Source organism: Lytechinus pictus, chromosome 7 (assembly GCF_037042905.1).
Source record: "Lytechinus pictus isolate F3 Inbred chromosome 7, Lp3.0, whole genome shotgun sequence".
In the NCBI taxonomy this organism is placed as follows: domain Eukaryota; kingdom Metazoa; phylum Echinodermata; class Echinoidea; order Temnopleuroida; family Toxopneustidae; genus Lytechinus; species Lytechinus pictus.
The window spans coordinates 14242722-14265793 of NC_087251.1; the positions used below are offsets into that span (position 1 = coordinate 14242722).

Consider the following 23072-nt stretch of genomic DNA (forward strand, 5'->3'; position numbering starts at 1 on the left):
TCTTGCAAGACATCAATAAGTAGGTTGAGAAACAATAACGGATATTCCACCCCCCCCCCCGGTCAATCATGACATTAGCACTGATCAAGACAGTGTACATCGTGCTATTTACCATCACCGCAATTTATATATATATACGTGGTGACAGACATTTCATATTGGCCAAAATAGTTCCTCAATAGCAAACATTCCGACTCAGTTTTCGTTTTGCCTTCCTTTCTTCATTCTTTCTCTTGTTTAACCCATTCTTGAGGCATGCCGTCGACCAAAGAAAAATTTCAAAGGAAGGCTAGCAATTTGTGCCAAGTCTTTCAATAAATATTTTCATATATTTGGGAAGCCTATGTGTAAGTGTTCTATTGCCATCTGACTATATCTATAATGACAACAGTAAACTCATATGAGTGCTGAATAAGCTATGTTTAGCGTTTCTATATAGAATGGCGGGAATTTTTTAACTGAGGTGGACATAATGTTGAGATCGCATTGTTCTCATTTCTATTGAGTCACACAGTGCACTACATAAGTACATGGATTTGTTTTAAATATTAATTTAAGGTTCTATAATCATATGCACCTTATTGAACCATGGACCATGTGAAGAATATGTAAACAAGATTTCAAATTGTTACAAGATGTTATCACCTGCTAGAAAAATACATTATTACAAATATTTTAATTAGTATCCGTGCAGTCAGGGGTGATAATCATTTTTATAAACCGAAAAAAATATTTGAGACATTTATTCTTTCTCTTCTAACACTCAACTTCAAGACACGCCTATATTTAATGCTTCATATTCCTTAATTATCATTGCGCCCCTTCCTTTTAAATTTCACTTATCTCTCTATTCTTTGATTCAATGCGACTTGGGCGCTCTGCAGAGTAGAATGATATATCATATCGTTTATTATTACTATTAGGCCTATCATTATTATAATAATATGCGAGATGCTACCATTTTCGTTAAAATATTTCAAAGTTATAAATGGTAGGATTATTCAGTAAGAATGTAAAAATATAGTGTTATTTAGATTTTGTTTTCTTCTTTGTAAAATTTTCACAGTCGTCTCATGCAAGAATGCAAATTGATTTATATACAAACTTCCCTGAAAATCATTTTGAAGATCACGATAGTGAGATAATGGTAAGTGGTAAAATAAAAAAATGTTATTGGGAAACAGTTATTCGACGAAGATGTATTATGCAAAACAAAGATAAGAAATCTTTTGCAGACAGGTAACTAAATTATAAAAGTACAATAATGGAATAACAACTTACAGCAATCCGTAAACCACAAGAAATATAAAAATAGGCCCCCCCCCCAAAAAAAAAAAAAAATAAGGAAGAAGAGAGTTAAGTTGTTATATTTTTATTTTAGAATTTTTAATCCCACATCTAATATTAAAATTCCTTGAGGTTGCACCTGGGGAAACATGTTTAACAAATGCATGGAGCGCCTCTGGTAGTCTCGCCTGCATTACGCGATTCAGTATAGCAGCAGTGCTCACTTTAAAAAACTACTATAAAATAATCATTCACGATAAACAGTAACCATTCATATGATGATACACGTTCATTTACGCTAAATGACATATGACCTTGATCATGTGACCTAAGACATGTCAGTGATTCTTGATTATCCCTATGTCCATATTTCATAAACTATATATCCATATACTTTAAAAGTTATGGCAATTCAACAATTACCCCTAACATGGCCAAAAGTCATTGACCTTAATTGACATTTGACCTTGGTCATGTTACTTGAAACTAGCATGGGATGTTCAGTAATACTTGATTACTTTTATGTCCAAGTTTCACGAACTAGGTCTATATACTTAAATTCAAATTCAATTCAAATTCATTTATTTCACTTCCATCAAACAAAAACAAATTGTATACCATATATAAAACATAAATATTTGTATCCGTTGCAAACAAAATTAATTATACATATGTAGTGAAAAAAAAAAACACTTAGACGATTTGGGCAACACATTGTAGGTTTTAAATATATATACTATTTTTCAATAGAAATTAAATTAAGATGGAAATGGAGGGACCCACTAAAAAGCAATGCTTGTACAATGTGGGCCCCTCAAGAAATAGATAACACAACAAATAACAAAATAACAAAGTATAAATACAGATAATCAAATGAGAAAAGAATGAATAAATGAGAGGGAAATACTCACAAAATAAATACAAAGTAATAAAAAATAAAAAAATATACAGTTTGGTGAAGGACAAAACAACCCGTCCTAAAAATATCTACCCTTCCCCCCCCCCCCAGAAAAACTTACTAAGTTATGATGTCATTTCAAAAACTTAACCTTCGGTTAAGATTTCAATGTTCACGCCGCCACCGCCGTTGGAAAAGCGGCGCCTATAATCTTGCAGGCGAGACAAAAATTTATATGAAGTCACTATTGTCTTACGTGGTTGTGAGGGTTGAGAAGGATCTCCCGGACTGCACATATCCTGGTAAGCCAATCCATCACCCCCGTGTGAAGTGGTTTCATTCGAACCCCATGAACCAGACATCTTCTGCATCATGGCAACCGGTGGGTTGTAGCAGAAATGAGGTAAAGCACACAGAATGGTTCCGAGACCTGACAGAGCGAACGCCGTACCTGTGATAATTATCAGAATGGTGATTTTAATAGCAATAATGATGATGCAATAATAAGAATGAAATATAATAACAATGATTATAATCATATTGATAGTAATGAAGATGATGATAATAACAGTAATTGTATCATAAAGCACTATATCAATTATATAGGATAATTGTAATGATAATATTTTCAATGATAATAGTAATGATTTCAGTAATAGTATATAGATGAAATATTGGTTGTTATATCAATATTAGATGATAATACTAATACTATGAATAAGGATGATATTGTAAATAATGATGAAACGGCCATGATGATAATGATAATAACTAAATAACAGTAAACATTTATATGGCACTTCTATTTGGTTTTCATGTCTACCCTTTTTCCGCCTACCAAATACCTGAAATATGTGATCGAGGGTGGAATTTGTGAATACTGAAATTGAGACGCAGAGCATTGCACATGGTTTTTGATGAAGAAGATGTACATGTACAATTGTATAGTTTATTGATAAATTTACAAAGGTTTACATGTAACAGCCATTGACAAATTGTGCTAATAGAAGATTTCGAGAGAACAAAACCTTACTGATACACTTTAATAACTGAAAAACTTTTTCATATATAGGTTTGATTGACAATTCGATTTATAATCGTATTTTGGTAGGGAAAAATAGGCTCTACAGTGCGCATCAAAAAAAGTTTACACTTTGAAAAAGCCCTGGGAATTAAAATATACAACATGTAGGTAATTTGTTCACATACAATCTTGGGTTTGGATCTCATCTATCCAATGAAAATACAAGTTTTGACACTTGAGTGAGCACTGTCCCTTTTTGTAAAGCTCGCAGAAATCTGTTTGCGCAGAAACGCTCGTTTTCACGCTGTGTCAAGGGGAAAAGGCGAAATCAAAGTTACCCTGCGAGACATTTCTCATACATTTCCCATTGCACTTTTTGTCAATTTTGTAATAAATGGATACATTCAAGCATTTTGTAACAATTTTGCCACCCAAATTGATATTTCAACACTTAGTAAGCACAACCTTTACCCTTTTGTGCCAGCTGGATCTGAGGACATAACTAAGTCTGAACAAAAGTTTTTATCAGACATCTCCAGCATTTTTTCACTAAGTTTTTATCATTTAAAGTGGGTTTACATTTCATTTTTCATTAAATACTTGTTTCTCCATACTTTTTCCAAGCTTGACAATGATTAACAAAATGAAAATCAAGCCTAAGTCATTTCATGTAAATCACAGCTCAGTGTAAAGCAAATATCGTCACGATGGCCTCGGTGTGTGGGGGAGTGGGTTGGGGCGCAATGCACTCTTCGAAGTGTTTTGGGCAAGGAAACAAGTTAAAAAGGTAAAATATATCTTCAAATCAACTTTACTAGCTAAATTTAACGTGTTCTTCATGATTAAGGTCTACTTTTATTCACATAACTATTTCAAAGTTCTGCGCAAATCATTTTCACTAACTTTTCAAAAGTAAGTGGTGCTCACTCAAACGGGAATATTTTTCGACAGTTACATCGTCATTTGCTTAAATAGATCTGTACCAATGTTAGAATGTGGAAAAATCTTCAGGATATTACAAATGTATAATTTTACAGGATTTTTTTCTAAGTGTAAATTTTTTTTGATACGCACTGTATAAGAAAAATAATTGATTTTATTTTATAGAAACCCCGCTCAGTGTGACATTGGGTACGGTTTAACATGTTAGGGTTATCACTGGGCAGGAATTTTCTTTTTCTCTCATGATGGTTTAATTTGTCTTGTATTTAATCCATACTTAATCCTAGTGTTTTTTCAATCGCGGACTTCTTACCAACGATCCTCGGGCGATGCCGTGAATGACCAAAGTGCGTGACGAAGAGGATCGAAAGCATGCCGGCGACATCGTTGATGATGGTAATCGCCCCAGACTCGGAACTCTTTAGTTGAAATCGTTGCTCAATTGTACTGAGAGATGCGCTCACATACCCACCAATGGATGAGATATACATTACATTAGCAATGCATGTCATGGTCACGTAGACCCAGGGATTGAAGAATGGGTGATGTTGTATCTCAATTTCATCTGGAGATAAAATGTAATGTAATGTTTATTCGGTAAATCCTGCATAAGCTTCGACGAAGGTTCAATAATGTGAATCATGAAATTGAAGTATATCATCTAATCAAAATAACCAAAGTAAATGTTTATATAAATTCGCAAAATACACCGATAAAACAATTGGTTGTTCCATATTATCTCCACAATAACTTCAAAAAGACAATAATTAAATTATTTGCCTATTTGTGAAGCAAAATCTTGTTTCATCATGACTTAAAAAAATGATAGGCCTACCATTTGGAATTTCAAACACTCGGTAATCTGACGGAAATAAACCAAATTTTTTTATGTATCCAAATATTTCATGCTAAATGTTTAAGATATTTTTTAGATATATATATATGACTAAAATAATATTTTCCAATGTTTTTTTTCTTTTCAAGTTTAGTGGAAGGGACATGTAGTCTTGCCTTGTCGGCACCAACATTTCGAATATGAAAAAGAAAACGCCTATGTATATGAGAATCGTTTGTTAATGAAAATAACCGTATATATGTATATAATCTTAAATTTTAAGTTGATAATCAAAATGAATGTTATACATTACCGTTTTCACTTTTATCTGTTCCGTCACTTTTTAATCTAACAGGTGATCCTTGTGGAGTATGTCCTCGACCCTTCTCTAGAGAAAGGGTGTACTCATCTATTTCCTGCATAGACCGCTATCTTTTATCATCCAACGCCATCTTAAACAAAATAATAGTCACGTTTAAAAACGGAGAATCCCTGTGCTACTGATGATCTAACTCACTTTGTGCACTCCTTCGTAACGACCGTTTTTTACGGACTCATTACACCATTTCAATAAATTTGAGATTTTCGAAAGGTAATAATCATCCCGAAAACAGTCCTCGGGTGTATTCCAGGAGAGGTGCTTGATCCAAGTTCTAAATTCCACCCTGAACAAAATAAGAGATCATATATAGGCACAACTTCTAAATCTGCACTAATCCCTTTCGTTGCACGATGTATGGATTAATCTCTCTTGAAAAAAAAGGAACGTCTTCATAGAATTTGCAAGTGTCTTTTTAGTAACTCACAATAGTCTGTCTCAACTTTCGCACAATTCATTATTCAAAAACAAGAGAAAGATTTAGCTACGAAGTTCTTGCTTGAGTGAATGGTATTAAGACTTCCAGTAACGGGCAGAGTGATCCTCCGGTTGTTTGCCATGTCTTCTTCCAACAAAAGAACGCCGAATGTGTGTCAATAGTTGAGAATAATGTGAAAGCTTTCAAGTGCGCTTTGCTCATACAGCCTGCAAAAGTTTACCTTGGAAAGATGATAGATTTGTAAACAAAATCACAAAGTGTTGTCCGACTTGAGAAAAGCCTAATCTATATAGGCCTATACGTCTTGCCTTTCTTGTCAAAATCATTTGCACTGTTTCAGAGTGACTTAATTTTACAAAAGTGCAACGTCCATTCTCACAGTGCTGAGAGTGACAACTGTCGTCTTAACGGTTTGTATAGATTGACAGAGACGTATATTTACAGTAGTTAATAAAATGGCTTGTTGTTATATTAATAAATTCAAATTGGACCTTGGAACTTTTGATTGTAAGCAGCGGGTGTAAAGAAATATTAAAGGTAGCTTATATAAAGATTAATGATTGAATACTTGTATCATGGTGTACACTATACACGTTATTACTACGTTTTACTAAACCACGCATAGACGGGAAAATATAATGGAAAATGTTGCATATTTTTTGCTGAAAAAGAGCATCGGTGAGTGACAGGGCAAATCATGTCGTTTTCTTATTCTAAATCCCGGTTCTGAATTATCCTGAAAACGCGTATGAAATCATTTTGGCCAATCTTTAACGTACTAACTTTCATCTTCTATTATATCTCTTTAAAAAAAAGTGATTAATTAACTTCTTTAGTAAGAATTTGGAAAAGGCTGTGATTGAGTAATGGACTGTCAAGGCCGTCAACGGAACTTTCTTGACAGCCTGCAACGAATGCCCACCCCCCCCTCCCCCACCACAATCATAAAAAATGCACGTTTTTGATTTCTAGAAAACGAAATAATGAAAAGGACACCTATTACATTAGGCTTAGACATTGATGATTCAGAATTCCGATTTACAAAAACTATGAAGAAAACCATTACTTATTTGGTGAAAGTAATAAAAAACATAAACATAACATTCAAAGCACAATAAACCGGAACCGATACTACAAAAAATGCTCTTCGGTGATTATGATAATGTTTAGAAGAAGGGGTTTTGTGTAAACCCTGTAATTATTGCCTCCTTTAATTCACTAGAATCGCTACCTATAACGTTGGAGGAATCAAAGTCCAGTAGTTACACCCTGCATGTCCATGTGTCGTGCGTTTAATAGTATTCTATTAAAACCATAATTAGAATATTAATTATGATGGTCCAGTTCAAATTGCCAAACAGATTGCTAAGCCATAATATGTCAAAATCTAAAGGAATTAAATTAAAAGATGCTTAAATGATAAGCCTTTTATAGTGGATGAAGAATTGATTTCTATGCAGTAATTTCATATATTTAATATTTTCTTTTGTCTGTGTTTTCTTTATTTTATTCCAATACTAAACTGTCAATGTCTGAATAGGCATATCAGTAAAGGTTTCTGCTATTTCTCATAAGTACATAATCATATAAAGACCAATTTTCACACAGAAATTCGGATAAGGTTCAAAGTTTAATAAGAGGCAAATATGTGATTATATACATATATTGACATACATTAAGCTACCATGCTATATAAACTCAACACAAACGTCTAAATGTCTAATTATTTTACCTAACCCGATTACGAAAATATATATCTCAAACAAAAATAAATGAAAATTACCTTGCTTCTTTTACAATAAGAATCAGACATATAATTATTACTGGCGATACACTTGCTTTTGACCCCATGCAAAATAATATGGTATCAAACCATGGGAACGAGCTCTGTTCTGCAAGAATGATGACATTCTCTATCGCTTGAAATACAAAAAAAAAATGTTTTAGCACTTTTCTGATATGCTTATTTGCCGAAAAAAAAAGACATTGAAAGAAATGCTACTTTACTGTTCAGGTATTAAAATTATCTTAGTAAAAGGGTACATAGTACAAATACATATACATATATATATATATATATATATATATATATATATATATATATATATATATATATATATATATGTATATATATATATATATATATATATATATATATATATATATATATATATATATATATATGTATATATATATATATATATATATATATATATATATATATATATATATATATATATATATATATATATATATATATGCTTCTTGACTTTTAAAAGGGTTATAAACAATGTATTCTACTTCCAATACTTAAATCTGTACCAACACTTGTTTTCTGAATTCTGTATCTTTAAAGGTCAATTTGCAAGTGATAAAAACAATATTAATAACCCTCGTAGGATGCAAACGTCAGTAAACATAATTAAGAAATTAATTAAAAATGTAGAGAGATATATTAGATAGATTAGCCATAGATTTCAATGATAGCTCACTCATAATAGGTCTTGGCGGACCCGGATGACATTCCATTGCCCATCTTGTGGACCTTAAACAGCGCCTCTGAATCTCTTGCCTGCTTGGAAATCCCTTTTTTTTTTAAAGATTATTTATATTTCTTAAAGGACATCAAACCTTGCTCTAACAGAATCAAATTTATTTCATTCATCATGGTAATTCAAAACGATTTGTGCTCAAGGATATAGAAAGGGGGAAGCTTGAAAGAAGGCGGAAAAGGAATGAGGAATAAGAAAGTTCAGGGACTTCAGGCTCTTTGTATAATGAGATTACTCTCAAAATGACAATTTCGATAGTAAATTATCATGAATAAGTCAAGTACAGTTCCCATACTGTATATTGGAGCAAATATTTTCCATATTCCACAACTACAAAAATCGCCACAGATTTAGTGATCAAAACCTTTGCCAATTCAAAGTTATATGTGTGTGTGTGAATGTTTGGCCAATTTTCGATTCCCTTTAAAACCGTCATGAATGTCATTCCTCCGGAAATATATCATGCTCTGATTGTTAAAAGGTCATTCGTTCGTTTCCGGTCTTCAATGGAACTTCATTTTCAAGCCCGCCCCCAAAAAATCATAATGAAAAAGGGTAATAGTAATCATTATTGATCCAATGCTTATACTTCAACAATATTATTAATTTCTTTGTTATACTACATTTGTACATATTACTTTGTAAAACCATATTTGATGCATTGAATGCAAACATAAAAACAATCAATAAAGATCTTTAGAAATATACATATATTTTTTTCGAAAATATAGAGCCTTCTACAAGATTTATATGAACACAGATTCCAGGGGTGGATCCAGCTCCCGCCAATGGGGGGGGGGGGGGGCGAATTTTTTTTCACCCATATTTTCCCCGATCGGCCGCTCAAAGTTGATTTTTGTTTGTTTCTTTGAAGGGGCTGTCTCTGTGGAGTAATGAGCCCAAAGCTTTGAGGGGCTTGACACGGCCCCGGGGGGCCACTTCCATTGACGAGTGGATACCATGCGCGACCACGGGGTCTTGAAAAGCACCCTAAACACGTATTTTCCATATTCTGAAAATGCACCCCTTAACAAGTATTGGCGTGTGAAACCCTACCCATAACAAGTATTGGAAACAAATACGATTGGCAAGTATTCCCAGAACTGAGCCCCTAAACAAGTACAGCGATGTATTTTCCATATTCTGAAAATGCACCCCTTAACAAGTATTGGAAACAAAACGATAGTCTTAGCAAGTATTCCCTGAAATGAACCCCTAAACAATACAGAGATATTTTATTGTTATGTCACACGTCCGTCGGTCGTCGGTTTTACATTTTAGTACGGCCCCACCTTCCACACCTCGCGCAAATCGGACTCTAAACACGTAGTGTTGGGGCAAAAAGGACATCCTTTATAAAACATTTTGATTTTGTTTTATCATCCCCGCATATTTGACCCTAAACACGTATATTTTTCCGAGCGAAATAGATACCCTTTTTTCAATATTTTGGTGTTTTTGACACCCTTATCACGTTACGTACGTAACGTGCCCTATCTTTAAAAAGACATCCTTTTTACGTGTTTTTTTGGTCGCGCATGGTATCCACTCGTCAATGTAAGTGGCCCCCCCCCCCGGGGATACGGCATATCGCGTAAAATTAATACCAACTTAAAGTTTCTCAGCTTTATTCTTATCTAAAAAAACATTAAAAATGTAATAATCTCATGAAAATTTTTGTAATTTCATGTAATTTTGCCAAAAAATTGAATTCATAAAAGGGGAATTTTAAGCAGTTTGTTATAGAATTAATATGTAAAAACTCTTATGGAATAAACAAAGACAATATGTAGGCCTACTTGGCAAATCAACTAATGCGAGCGCACAGCGCAAAAAGCTGCAAATGATATTCACACCATAAAACGGACATGACAGAGCACTTAAAAAAAAATCGTAAATCAAACAAAATAATAAAAGCTCGATTTCCGCCGGAGCTGAAATATGTTTTGTATATTGACTTCAAAACTTGATATCTTAAGCTAAATATCAGCCTATTGAACAAGATATGTATCTCATCGAACAGGCTATGCGAGCGCGAAGCGCGAGCGAAAATTTGATAAAGTGACATGAAATATATATTTCTAAATCCTTTTCCAAGTCTTCCCCTTACCTTATTCTATTCACTCGTCTCCCTCCTCTTATTTTGCTCTTCTTTTTTCCTCCTTTCTTTCCCCTTCTTTTTCTTTTTCCTCCTTTTTTTCTTTTTTTCTTGCTCCGCCAATAGGTGGGGGCGGGCCCCTCGCCCCCCTGGATCCGCCTATGGATTCTGCTAAATCGATACTTTTATTGCCCAAATCACATATTCTAAATAATGGACGAAAATCATTCTCATATTTTTTTTAATCTAAATTTTAATTGCATTATCAGGGGCTGCAGAACGGTTTTGAAGGGGGGGGGGGCTGACCATGCAAAAATCACAGTCAGATGGTCACTTTACGTTTTTGACACGGCTTTGAAAAAAAGTGGAGGGGGGGTTCCGCGGCCCCCGATTATTACTTATTTTGAAATTTTACTCGATTTTTTTGTCCAGTATGTCTTTGTTTGCAGTATTAATTTTTTATTAAAGCTTTCTGTTTATACAGGTTTTTACAAATTTTCAAGTATTGTCGATTGCTTTCATCAAAATATTATCTCCTAAGATAAATAATAGCCGATGAATCATATTCAATTACATGAAAGAAACTTAAGATGTAGTAATACTTACATGGACGGAAGGGACGTTTTCATTCAGACTGTTCAAATATTCACGTCAAAATACGTCCAAACCAAGATCCATGTACTCAATAACAATTGCATTTCACTATAGATAGGAATTCAGCGGATATGTAATAGGCCTATATACTTGAAAAATATCACAGTTCACAACCCAGAATATGGTCATGATATTGAACTTAAAAATACAATGGTAGATAACCTTGCATGATATACCGCGGCAATGCAAGGAAGATCAAAAAAAGGGAGGGAGGGAGGGAGGGGAAAAATCCTAAAATTATTTCCACAAAGAGCTAAAGCCGTCCTGTGAATAGCATAAGTTTGTATAAAATCGATCTTGAAAATTGATGATAAATGAATTGCAATTGATGGAATGATTTTTAATAGATTTTGTTCTTTCACGAATTCAAAAGGGCCAAGTGGGCTACATCGAACCCCCAAGATATCTCCACACATCACTTCCACGTATAATTTTTCCCATGCAACTTCTCCCCTCATCGTAATGTGGATACAGTCAATATTTTATTTGCTCTTTATCGATGTTTTTTGCTATATGACGATGTTATTACAATAAATCTATTATTATTATTGCTCTTCTTATTTTTATCATCATCATTATTTTTATCATTATTATTATCATTTTATCAGTATACCACCACCACAATCATCAGCGGCAGCATCTTTATCATCCATAAGTATTTGGACCCCCTCCTCACTTATTGAAAGGCCTGTGTATACCACTGCACTAATCCTGCGCATCGGTTGATCTGTATTGATGTCATACTGTGATCTTTTTTGGTTCATACCGGAAAATGTTCAGTGCTAAGTGTCATGAACTATTTGACAAGAATGTTTCTTTAATACTGATGGTCATCGATTAGCACGGAGTACCGGAAAGAAGTAAGGGCCGTTGAACTTCGATTCGAGAACTATTTTTCGCACGTTCAAAATTTTACTTTATAGTCAAGCAGGGGCCGCGGAACGGTTTTCAAAGTGGGGGGCTGAGCCAAAAGTGGGGGGGGGGGGGCTGACCATGCAAAAAATCACAATCATATGGTCATTTTTACGTTTTTGTACACGGTAGCTGGTTAAAAAGCTGGTTAAAATATGAATCTGATTAAACTTACCAACTCGGTGTTGCTTTTTAAATCAACCCATTCTGTTTTACATGACTGTAGCTTTAATGAGGTTGGGCCATACACGTGAGCAGCCATGCACGTGAGGATCACTATGCCATGATGATATTAACGTTGACAAAATAATTCGACATAGACAAGCATTTCATTGCCATTTTTTCTCAAAGTTTCTATTTTTTTAATTATTTTATTTCTATTGGTGCACTTTGGAGATGGAGGGGGCACGTTCCCTGAAAATTTTCCTGGTGAAACATTCCGCAGGAAATAAATGACTGGAACGTAGAAAATTAGCATATATACTATTAAGGTCGTCAAGTACTAAAAAAATTCACATTTTTAAAATATACATTTTGTCCTCACTCGTTCACTGATACAAACAATGCTTTTTGGTGGAACTATTTTCGCAGACAAATTTCTTTAATTTGATCTCTCATATTGAATGCTCAAGTGAGAAAAACCATGAAATATCTCATTACATGCCCATGAAATTTAATCGAATGACTAAATTGTCTTAACTCATAGGTCAGCAAATTTGTTCCAAATTGAATGATTACTTCATAAAATTGGATGAAATTTAGACGAAATGGGAAGAGAAAAACCTATCATAAAAAGAAAAAAAAATCCGACCCCTCCCTCCCAGGCCCAACCATAATTTAGCCTACATCTCTCCTATCGATGAACCTTGACCATAGAGATATACGCTTTGACCCTATACATGCTCCCTGGGGCCTGTTGCATGACGAGATGAGCGATACGTCATGTACGTAGGAACGTCCTAGGACCATTCTTACGAGATTGGCGACAAATCAGCGCTTTCCGTTTCACGAAGGCAATTTTGTCTTCCAAGTCCGCGACATCGTTTGATATCGATAGTATCGGAAAAATATTTAGTCTTCATCATCACCTGAACCTTTTATTTCGGAATGACGACTTTTCATAAAATCATATATTTCAATAAATGGAGATCAAATAATTTTTTATGTATTACTGATTGTAGAATTGATGAATGGAGCTTACTTTATGAGGCAAAAAAAAATACAATCAAAGATTCACAAACATAACTGGATAAAATCGAAATTTTCGTTATTTCCCTCATCTAGAACACGGCCCTTTTACAGACACCTTTCATTGATATTTTAACGAAAGAGACCCCTGTCCGACATAAAAATTGATGTAAATACGTAAATTCTACATTGTATTTGTTCAATATTCTGATTTTTTTTATAGAATATTATTTATAGTGATAAATTTGCAAATTATGCTTTAAATGTTATTTGTTGAGGTAAGAATATGGTTTGAATGGAGTTAACAAAATCAACGTGTCTGATTGTATGAGACTAAAAAGGAAAATATGAGAGGCTGCGTGTGAAAAATTGAATTTATTTATTTTATTTGTCAGATATAATGCAAGAAATACAAATGTGAGTGTTTAGAGTATAACTTTGCATAAAAATTATCCGAAGACAAGCAAAATATGAAAATTGCTGCAACAAACATGTCAAGTGGGTAAAGTAGTGCTTTGCAATAATAAAACATAGACAAATGTGTGAAATAAATCTGCAAATGAAAAAGAAAATACTATTTACAGAAACAATGCTAAAAATGACAATGATCATAAACTTTTATTCATAACTTTATGGAAGTTTATATGTAAGAATATAAGCTATATATGTTCAACATTTCAAAGGAGTCGAGAGACGTATATTTATTGCTTTGACATGACATAGGGCCTATCCAGATATTTAACATGCGATTCCAACCTTTTCTTTTCTAAGTACAACTTATTTTCATTTGTTATGATTGTGATGGATTCGTAAGCTATATAGACCTAATGTATATTTTAACTAGCTATTTTGTTACCGCAGATTTGTTTTTTTGTTTCATTCATCATCTCAATTAAGTTAGCACAAATCCAACAATTTTCATTGATTGAAATTAATCTCAGCAAAAGAATAATAATAACGAAAATGAAATAAAAATAGATAAATGATTTAGCATGTTTAGTAACATATTAGTTTTGTATCGATATCGCGTGTTTATTATTTTTTTTTTTGCTGAACGTTATAAACATGTTTTCTTACTATACATATTTTCTTTTTGAAAATTTTGTTTTCATGTTGTTTATCTAATGATAAAGCATGAGGGGTCAGAGAGATTGCCGCCCATTTCGATATTTCAAGTTTGGTAGAAAAAACAACTAGAAAAGGGTGGGGAAAAGAGGGGAACAAATGTGAGAAAATAAAAGAAAACATATTTTAAACAAATTATATGGGCCCATAGATTACCCCGGAGAAGTTAAAAAGACACCTGTTTTGTCGTGAAATTGATGACAGTCCCAATATAAAAATAACTTGGCGCCATCCCAGATAAAATGCATCGGAGCGCAATCGAATGACCCCAAAAATGTTTAAAGGTGATATGTCAGTGTGGCTTGCCGTAAATGCATTTTCTCTCAATGCCGACGGTGGATATGGGCGGTGTGCAAATAAGATCATGCCTACGTAGGACACGTCTGGAGGTGTCTTTCCAAGACCATTCTTCGTATCGCCCAAATCGGCTTTGTGAAACAGTTGAGCGATATCTCGTTCTTACGTACGTAGAATGGTTCTACGAAAGACCCTTTCATGCAACAGGATCGAGTGAGCCCTCTGTTAATAGGATTCATACATGCATTAACTACGGTACTTTTCTACATCTCGCAATCTGGAATCCGAATCATGTCTTCTGATATTTTCAAGAAGTCTACGGGAGATCGGAAACAAGAAAAACAAGGCATTAAATGCTCCCAAAAATATGATCAAAAAGACACTTTTGATGAGAAGCGGGAAGTTAAAATGCACGATCAATTTAACGCTCCTGGTCGCGGAAGAGAAAGAGCAGACTCTCACTCTGGTCCCACATGCGGTATTTCGTGTAGCAAATCTTCAAGCAAAAAAGGAATTTGCCCTGAGAATTTGGTGGAAAACAGGATCATTTATGTTTTACCAATAAGTATTATATCGATCCTGGCTCTGGCTACAAGATTCTACAAACTTGGAGAGCCTGATCACATCTGGTAAGTAGCTACTGTCTAACTTTAGAACATTAAGCATAAAATAAATCCAGGGCCAGGCTTGGAGTCGGATCTTGGTGACACTTTTAGTTTTATTTTAATGACAAATTAACTTCTTGTTAGTGTTACCACTCCTAGTACCAATGAGGTCCAAACATTAACATGTATGGACCTCATAGGCGACAATGCATTAAAAACAGGTTAGAAGTCCTGCACCCAAGTATTTTTATGATATTAGTGATTATTACTCGAAAAATGCGAGCTTTGTCCTCATTTGTTTATCATTTTTTATTAAAAAATTGCCCATTAAATATAATCCTACTCCTACTTTAAATGTTATAAAATAAAGGGAAACTTACATTTGAGTCCTTTTTCGATCTGTTCTTGGCAGTCAGTCCAGTCCCGTCGAGTGCGATCAAAGCGGTACGAAGCTGATTTTCAGATCACGTGATACGAGTAGTCGTCACCTGATCGATCGACTATCATTTTTTAAAGACCGCAACAATTATAAATTTTATTATAAAATATATATAGAATAAATTATTGTATGATATTATGTATATCTCTACAATTAAAAAATATTTTGTGATATAAATTTTATAGTTGACGTAAAAATCGCTATTTAACAGAATATTTATTAAAAAATAAAAAATCAAACAAAAAAAAATGCCTTGGACACAGTGCAAAAAACCTAACGATTTGGCCGCGTTATTAACAACTATCGTAAGGGGCGCTCTATTTATAAATAAAAAAGAATGCAGCTGTCTACCGCGGCGTGGTTTGTCGCAAGATTTGGGACAAATCCATGGGAATTCTGCAGAAAATACATCAAAAGAACTGGTGAGTACCGATTAAACATTATCAAAGTAGTAAAAAGGTTATACATAACTTGTAGATATATGTTTTAAAGTGATATTGATGCTTAGTTCTAAGCTAGGGCGGCCCAAATGTGCATGAGTGGAGTCCCAGTTTATTAACACGGTAAGTATTGGGGTGTCGCCTAGAGTGCTTGTTACTGTTGTTAGTGAAAATCCAAACTAAAGACAAAGTAAAGATTTGTATATTTTTTTCTAAAATTTAAATTCATTTATTTCACATCTCTTAAAGATAAAGTGCAGGATAAGATACATGTACGTGTATTAATGCCATAAATAAAACAACAATGACAGTTGTACAATTTAGACAAAAAATAACAAGAAACACTATTATGAATGATTGGGTGTACATGTAACTTGTAAGGGAGTAAGAAAAAGCCATTGGCCTGTCTCAACCATACGAACGTTACATGCGCCGTGCACATTAAAATCAAAGGCACAATACATGAAACTGTTTCATGGGATTTGTTTTGACCACTTAAAAAATATAGATTCTTAAGTCCCTTTGCTTTGGTGACTTCTTTGGCCTTACATGTATGTACATTTGTACATGTTATGTACAAATACCACCCATGGGTGCATTACTGCCGCCGTGTACAGGAAAATTGAAGGCATGGCGCATGCAAAATTGCAACAAATTCCGGCGAATTTCACAAGAAATTTTGTAAAACCAAGTACTTCTAAAAAACTTACCGAACGATGTGAAGTCAATTCCCCCTAATATGATGAATATCCCTCAAAAAGCGTCATTTAAGCGTTAATTTTTCTTCTCGTTGACAAAATACGGAGCGAGCTTATGATTTCCCAAATTTTTTTTGTCTAATGAGCTAAAGAGGGCGCGCGATTTATCTTCATATCAAAGACACTACAAGGGAAAGACTAGGCACAAAAACTATTTTACACGTAAATCGATGCAATCTTTTTACTGTAAAGACTTTGGTGGAATGTTAATTGAAAAACGAACGGTTGCACTTGCGGGGCTTCGTTCAAGGTACGTAGAATTTTCTATGTTTTTTTTTAAATTTGTCATCGCTTTGAATATTTTCCAAAAAGTATTATCGTCAGCAAAAATAATATAAAAAGTATGTTTTTTAAGTTATAGCATTTATTGGTGTCTCTATTTTATCAAACAATCATTGGAATTGTGCATGCAATGAATCAAGAATCTAGTTTTAAAAATACAGACAAGCTGAATTAAGGTTGTGAATTGTATTAGCGCCACCAACGACCTTCCTTTTATTTCCGTCAAAGAGCCACGCGAAGCATCTTTCCAGGCCGAGGTAAGCGATTTTGCTCTTTTTTTATATGCTTTTTACTCAAAAAATATTTGTAAAATTGAAAGTGGAACGCTTTTCACCAGAAAAAGCCCTGGTGAGTAGAGGAATGAGTTTCGGCTAACATTATTCGTGTTATGAAGGGATGTTAACCGACAACTCTAAAATCTGTAGCGTAAGCATGTACGTGGTGCGAGGTTAGTATAGCATACTAACCTCGCAATACGTGTGAGTGACCAAATACATAATATTTTTTCTTGATGTTGACGTCGATGCTATTCGACTTCCAGAACAGCAATTTTTGTCTCACCTGCATAGCAGAGTGAGACTATAGGCGCCGCTTTTCCGACGGCGACGGCGGCGGCGGCGTCAACACCAAATCTTAACCTGAGGTTAAGTTTTTGAAATGACAGCATAACTTAGAAAGTATATGGACCTAGTTCATGAAACTTGGCCATAAGGTTAATCAAGTATTACTGAACATCCTGCCTGAGTTTCATGTCACATGACCAAGGTCAAAGGTCATTTAGGGTCAATGAACTTAGACCATGTTGGGGGAATCAACATCAAAATCTTAACCTAAGGTTAAGTTTTTGAAATGTCATCATAACTTAGAAAATATATGGACCTAGTTCATGAAACTTATACATAAGGTTAATCAAGTATCACTGAACATCCTGCATTAGTTTCACATCACATGACCAAGGTCAAAGGTCATTTAGGGTCAATGAACTTTGGCCAAATTGGGGGTATCTGTTGAATTACCATCATAACTTTGAAAGTTTATGGATCTGATTCATGAAACTTGGACATAATAGTAATCAAGTATTACTGAACATCCTGTGCAAGTTTCAGGTCACATGATCAAGGTCAAAGGTCATTTCGGGTCAATGAACTTTGGCCAAATTGGGGGTATCTGTTTAATTACCATCATAACTTTGAAAGTTTATGGATCTGATTCATGAAACTTGGACATAATAGTAATCAAGTATTACTGAACATCCTGTGCAAGTTTCAGGTCACATGATCAAGGTCAAAGGTCATTTCGGGTCAATGAACTTTGGCCAAATTGGGGTATTTGTTGAATTACAGCCATAAATTTGAAAGTGTGTTGGTCTAGTTCATAAAACTTGGACATAATAGTAATCAAGTATCACTGAACATCCTGTGCGAGTTTCAGGTCACATGATCAAGGTCAAAGGTCATGTAAGGTCAAAGAACTTTGGCCACGTTGGGGGTATTTGTTGAATTGCCATCATATCTCTATAAGTGTATTGGTCTAGTTCATAAAACGTGGAAATAAGAGTAACCAAGTATCACTGAACATCTTGTGCGAGTTATAGTAGTTTTCAAAATCAGCACTGCTGCTATATTGAATCGCGTGATGCAGGTGAGACGGCCAGAGGCATTCCACTTGTTGTCTAAAGAGGGCGCGTGATTTATATTCATATCAAAGACACTACAAGGGCAAGACTAGGCACTAAAACTATTTCACTCGCAAATTGATGCAAAGCGTTACCATACGCAAAGAGTCCAGTCTTTTCATTGTATAGACTTTGGAGGACTGATTGTTGACAAACAAACATAGGCTTGCACTGCTGGTTTCGTTTAAGGCATGTAGATTTTTTTTTTCATTTGTCGTCGCTTTAAATGATTTGCAAAAAGTGTTGTCATCAGCAATAATTAAGTATTTTTTCTAAGGTAATGCATTTATTGGTGCCCATATTTTAAGAAACAATCATAGGAAATTGGCATATAATGAATTTAGACACAGATATAAAACTACCGACGAGCTGAAGTAAGGTTGTGAATTTTATGAGCGCCACCATCGAGCTTCCTTTTATTTCCGTAGAAGAGACTTGCGCAACCACTTTCCAGGCAGAGGTAAGCAATTTTGCTTTTTTGTGTGACTTTAATTTTTAAGAATTGTAAACAAAATACAATATTAGTATAGCCACTCAACGGGGCTCTTCCCGTTGAGTGGTTATACTATTGTATCGGCAATGAAACGATGTTTGCTGACTTTAAAATCAACACCCAAACACGGGTGTGCAAGGTTAGTATAGCTAACCTCGCACTCTGTGTGAGTGGGCCTTTATAGGCTACTCCCTTTTTAAATTCATTATTGATAATAAATAAAACAAAGCAATATATTCCAATCAGCTTTTGAGATTGAAAAAACAAAGATCTCAAAATCAAACCAAATCAGCAGACTGCTAGAACAAAACTAGCAATGCACAAGTTAATTTAAAGGAGAATGAAACTCTTGGAGCAAGTTAGCTTTTGTGAAAGCAGAAAAATCAAAGAATAAGATCAACAAAAGTTTGAGTAAAATAGGACTAGCAATAGAAGAGTTATGAGCATTTGAATGTCAAGATCACTAATGCTATGGAGATCCTCCTATTGGCAATGCGACCAAGATCTATGATGTCACAGATGAACAACTCTCCCCTTTTGGACACTGAAAATATACCCCAAAACATCTCTTTTTGCTCATTCTAATCATATGACAAACGATTCATCAATGATATAATGTTGTGAAACCTCTGTACTTGTCCTCTCATAAAGAGAACACCTCACCTTGTGATAGACTCTATAAAAGTGAGAATATAAGTGAAATAAGTACTAAAGTAATGAGGGAGTTGTACGTGTGTGACATCACAGATCTTGGTCGCATTGCCAATGGGAGGATCTACATGGCATTAGTGATCTCAATATTCAAATGCTCATAACTTTCTTATTATTCATTCAATCTTCCTAAAACTTTCAACAATATGTTTCTTGGATTTTTCTCTTTGATATGGATTCAGCTGGTTTCAAGGGTTTCATTCTCCTTTAAGATTAATTCATGAACTGGTCGATAATTAGGCCTAACTTTTGAACTGTATTTATTATGCACTGCAAATTCAGATTCTCATCCCATCAGCTACAATTGTTTTTAATTTAAATGTTTGCGCAAGAATTTGAAAACTAGCACTAGATACTAACTGTAGTTTTAAAACGAGGCATCACACGTATATCACATCTGTAATCCATTCATGACATTGGATTCTAAAGGTAAGCCAAATGATATAAGGTCAGGGGTTAATCTGTATTACCGTATGTGGTAGTCTGCAACCACCTTGCCTGTGATGAGTCTATGCAACACAAAATATTATTGTGTCTCAATTGTCTCGCATGAATAGCTTTTTAGCTGAAGTGGGGCGATATTTGTACAGTATGCATTTGATCATGATGTGACATTCAGCTTTGAGATCACAGAGCTGAGAGGACCCTCCATGGTAACTTGATGAGCTACATGTAGGTTCGGCTCAAGATCCTGAACCCGGTTAAAGGGGAAGTTCACCCTGACAAAACCTTATTGTAAAAATATCAGAAAAAATAATATATTATATTTTATATATTATAAAATTTTATAAAAAAGTTCTAAGAATTTTAATTATTTGATTTGTGACGTCATATGCAAGCAGCTTTCCTACATAGCGTATGGTAAAAAAAAATCAATGAAAAATCTTTTCAGAAAATTGAAAATGGTTTCAACTTTACCTTCAGTATATCAATAGGCAAATCATTTCACAACCAATCATAAAAAGAAAAAAAAAAAAAGGCATAATTCAGGAACGATTCAAAGATTGAAATTTATGCATTTTATATTACATAGCATGTGGGGCAGCAGCTCGTTTATGACGTCACAAATCCAAATTTTAAATTCTAACAACTTTCTAAATCTTTAATGGATTTTCTTCAAACCTTCACCAATATTTTTCATCATTTCTTCTGCTATTTTTACTACAAACTTTTCTTCAGGGTAAACTTCCCCTTTAAGACTAATCGAGGAAATTGGTATGAAGGAACGTTGACGTCACTCATCCATTTCTTTTGTATTTTATTCTATGAAATTTTTTTGTTTTCTCCTCATTTTAATTTGAAACATATTTTGGTTCCTCATTCAACATGTAAAATTGACATTGTTTTAACGTGTTGTGACTAGATGAAGCTAGTCTTTTTGTCAAATCCGAATTCAAACAATACATTGCTAAAGAAAAAGTGAGTGAGTGAGTGAGTGACATCATCAACACTCTCATTTGCATATCACTGTGTGGTGCTGGTGCATATACATGTAACTATTTTTTGAAAATAAGCAAAATTTTAATTTTGAATGTTAAAGTTCTTATCTTACATCTGATTTCAATGAAATTTTCAGTGTGTATATGCTTGTTTGATTTTTCTCTTCTTTTCTCCCTGTAGTTTTGAACAAATGGGCAATTTTATTTACATTAAAAAGAAAACTTGCATGTTTACAGAAGTAAAATGATAATGAATTAGACAAGCAAATACTTCAGCATACTCCATTTCACATTTAAATTTCTTCTCTTCCCTTTCAAATCATAAATGTAACATTCATCTAAATAATATGTTTTAATTGACTTTTGTATGTTAGCTCATCCGGCCTGAAGGGCCAGATGAGCTTATGCCGTGGCGTGGCGTCCGTCGTCTGTCGTCCGTCCACAATTTCAAAATGCTTCTTCTTCGCCATTTCAAGTCTGATTTCAATTCTGTTTACTTTATATGATAGCACTAGGTATGGGATTCAAAACTTCTACACAGAATTTTGAAACTCATTAAATATGCTAATTTATGCGCATTTTTCAAAATTCACAAAAAATGCTTCTTCTTTATTTGTTGACCGATTTTGAATTTTTTACTTCCATCTGGTAGAGCTTTACGAGATTCACCAAACTTCTTCACAGAATTTTGAAATTTTGACTAGAACAATTTTTATGCTAATTTATGCATATTTTAAATATTCACATAAAATGCTTCTTTATTTTTTGACCGATTTCGATTTTTTTTCTTCCATCTGGTAGAGCTTATAAGGTTCACCAAACTTCTATACAGAATTTTGAAATTTGGAGTAGAAAATTATTTATGCTAATTTATGCGAAATTCATAAATCACAGAAAATGCCTCTTCTTTATTTGTTGACTGAATTTAAAAATGCTTCTTCTTCATCATTTCAAGTCTGATTTCAATTCTGTTTGCTTTATATGATAGCATTAGGTGGGGGATTCAAAACTTCTCCACAGAATTTTGAAACTAATTAATTATGCTAATTTACATACATGTGTATTTTTAAGAATTCACATAAAATGCTTCTTCTTTAATTGTTGACCGATTTTGATTTTTTTTTCTTCCATCTGGTAGAACTTCATGAGATTCACCAAACTTCTACACAGAATTTTGAAATTTTCAGTAGAAAATTATTTGTGCTAATTTATGCGAGATTTATTCATAAATCACAGAAAATGCCTCTTCTTTATTTGTTGAATGATTTTGATTTTTTTTCTTCCATCTGGTAGAGCTGCATGAGGTTAACCAAACTTGTACACAACATTTTGAAATTTTGTCTAAAAAATTATTAATGCTAATTTATGCAAAATTTATTCATAAATCACAAATAAATGTTTGTTAAATCAATTTCAATTTTGTTTGCTTTATATGATAGCTCTAGGTGGTGATACAAAATGTCAACACAGAATTTTGAAACTCATTAAAGGGATGGTCCGGGCTGAAAATATTTATATCTTAAAGGAGAAATATATTGATTATGAATATGGCCTTATTATATATCAGTGGAGAGGTAATGATGTGAGGATTACCATTAGG

The 23072-nt window shown here is 33.9% G+C and overlaps 1 protein-coding gene across 1 annotated transcript; it reads right to left on the bottom strand.

Annotated features, from left to right (window-relative positions):
• Window positions 1–299: 299 nt before the first annotated feature.
• Window positions 300–6221, bottom strand: LOC135154622 (solute carrier organic anion transporter family member 2A1-like). Its single transcript, XM_064101414.1, has 3 exons — window positions 5300–6221; window positions 4465–4716; window positions 300–2636 (listed from the first exon to the last, which is right to left on the bottom strand). Exons 1-3 carry the CDS (start codon window positions 5406–5408, stop codon window positions 2332–2334), a joined length of 666 nt encoding a protein of 221 aa, XP_063957484.1. The 5' UTR covers window positions 5409–6221; the 3' UTR covers window positions 300–2331.
• Between the last annotated feature and the right edge of the window lie 16851 nt (window positions 6222–23072).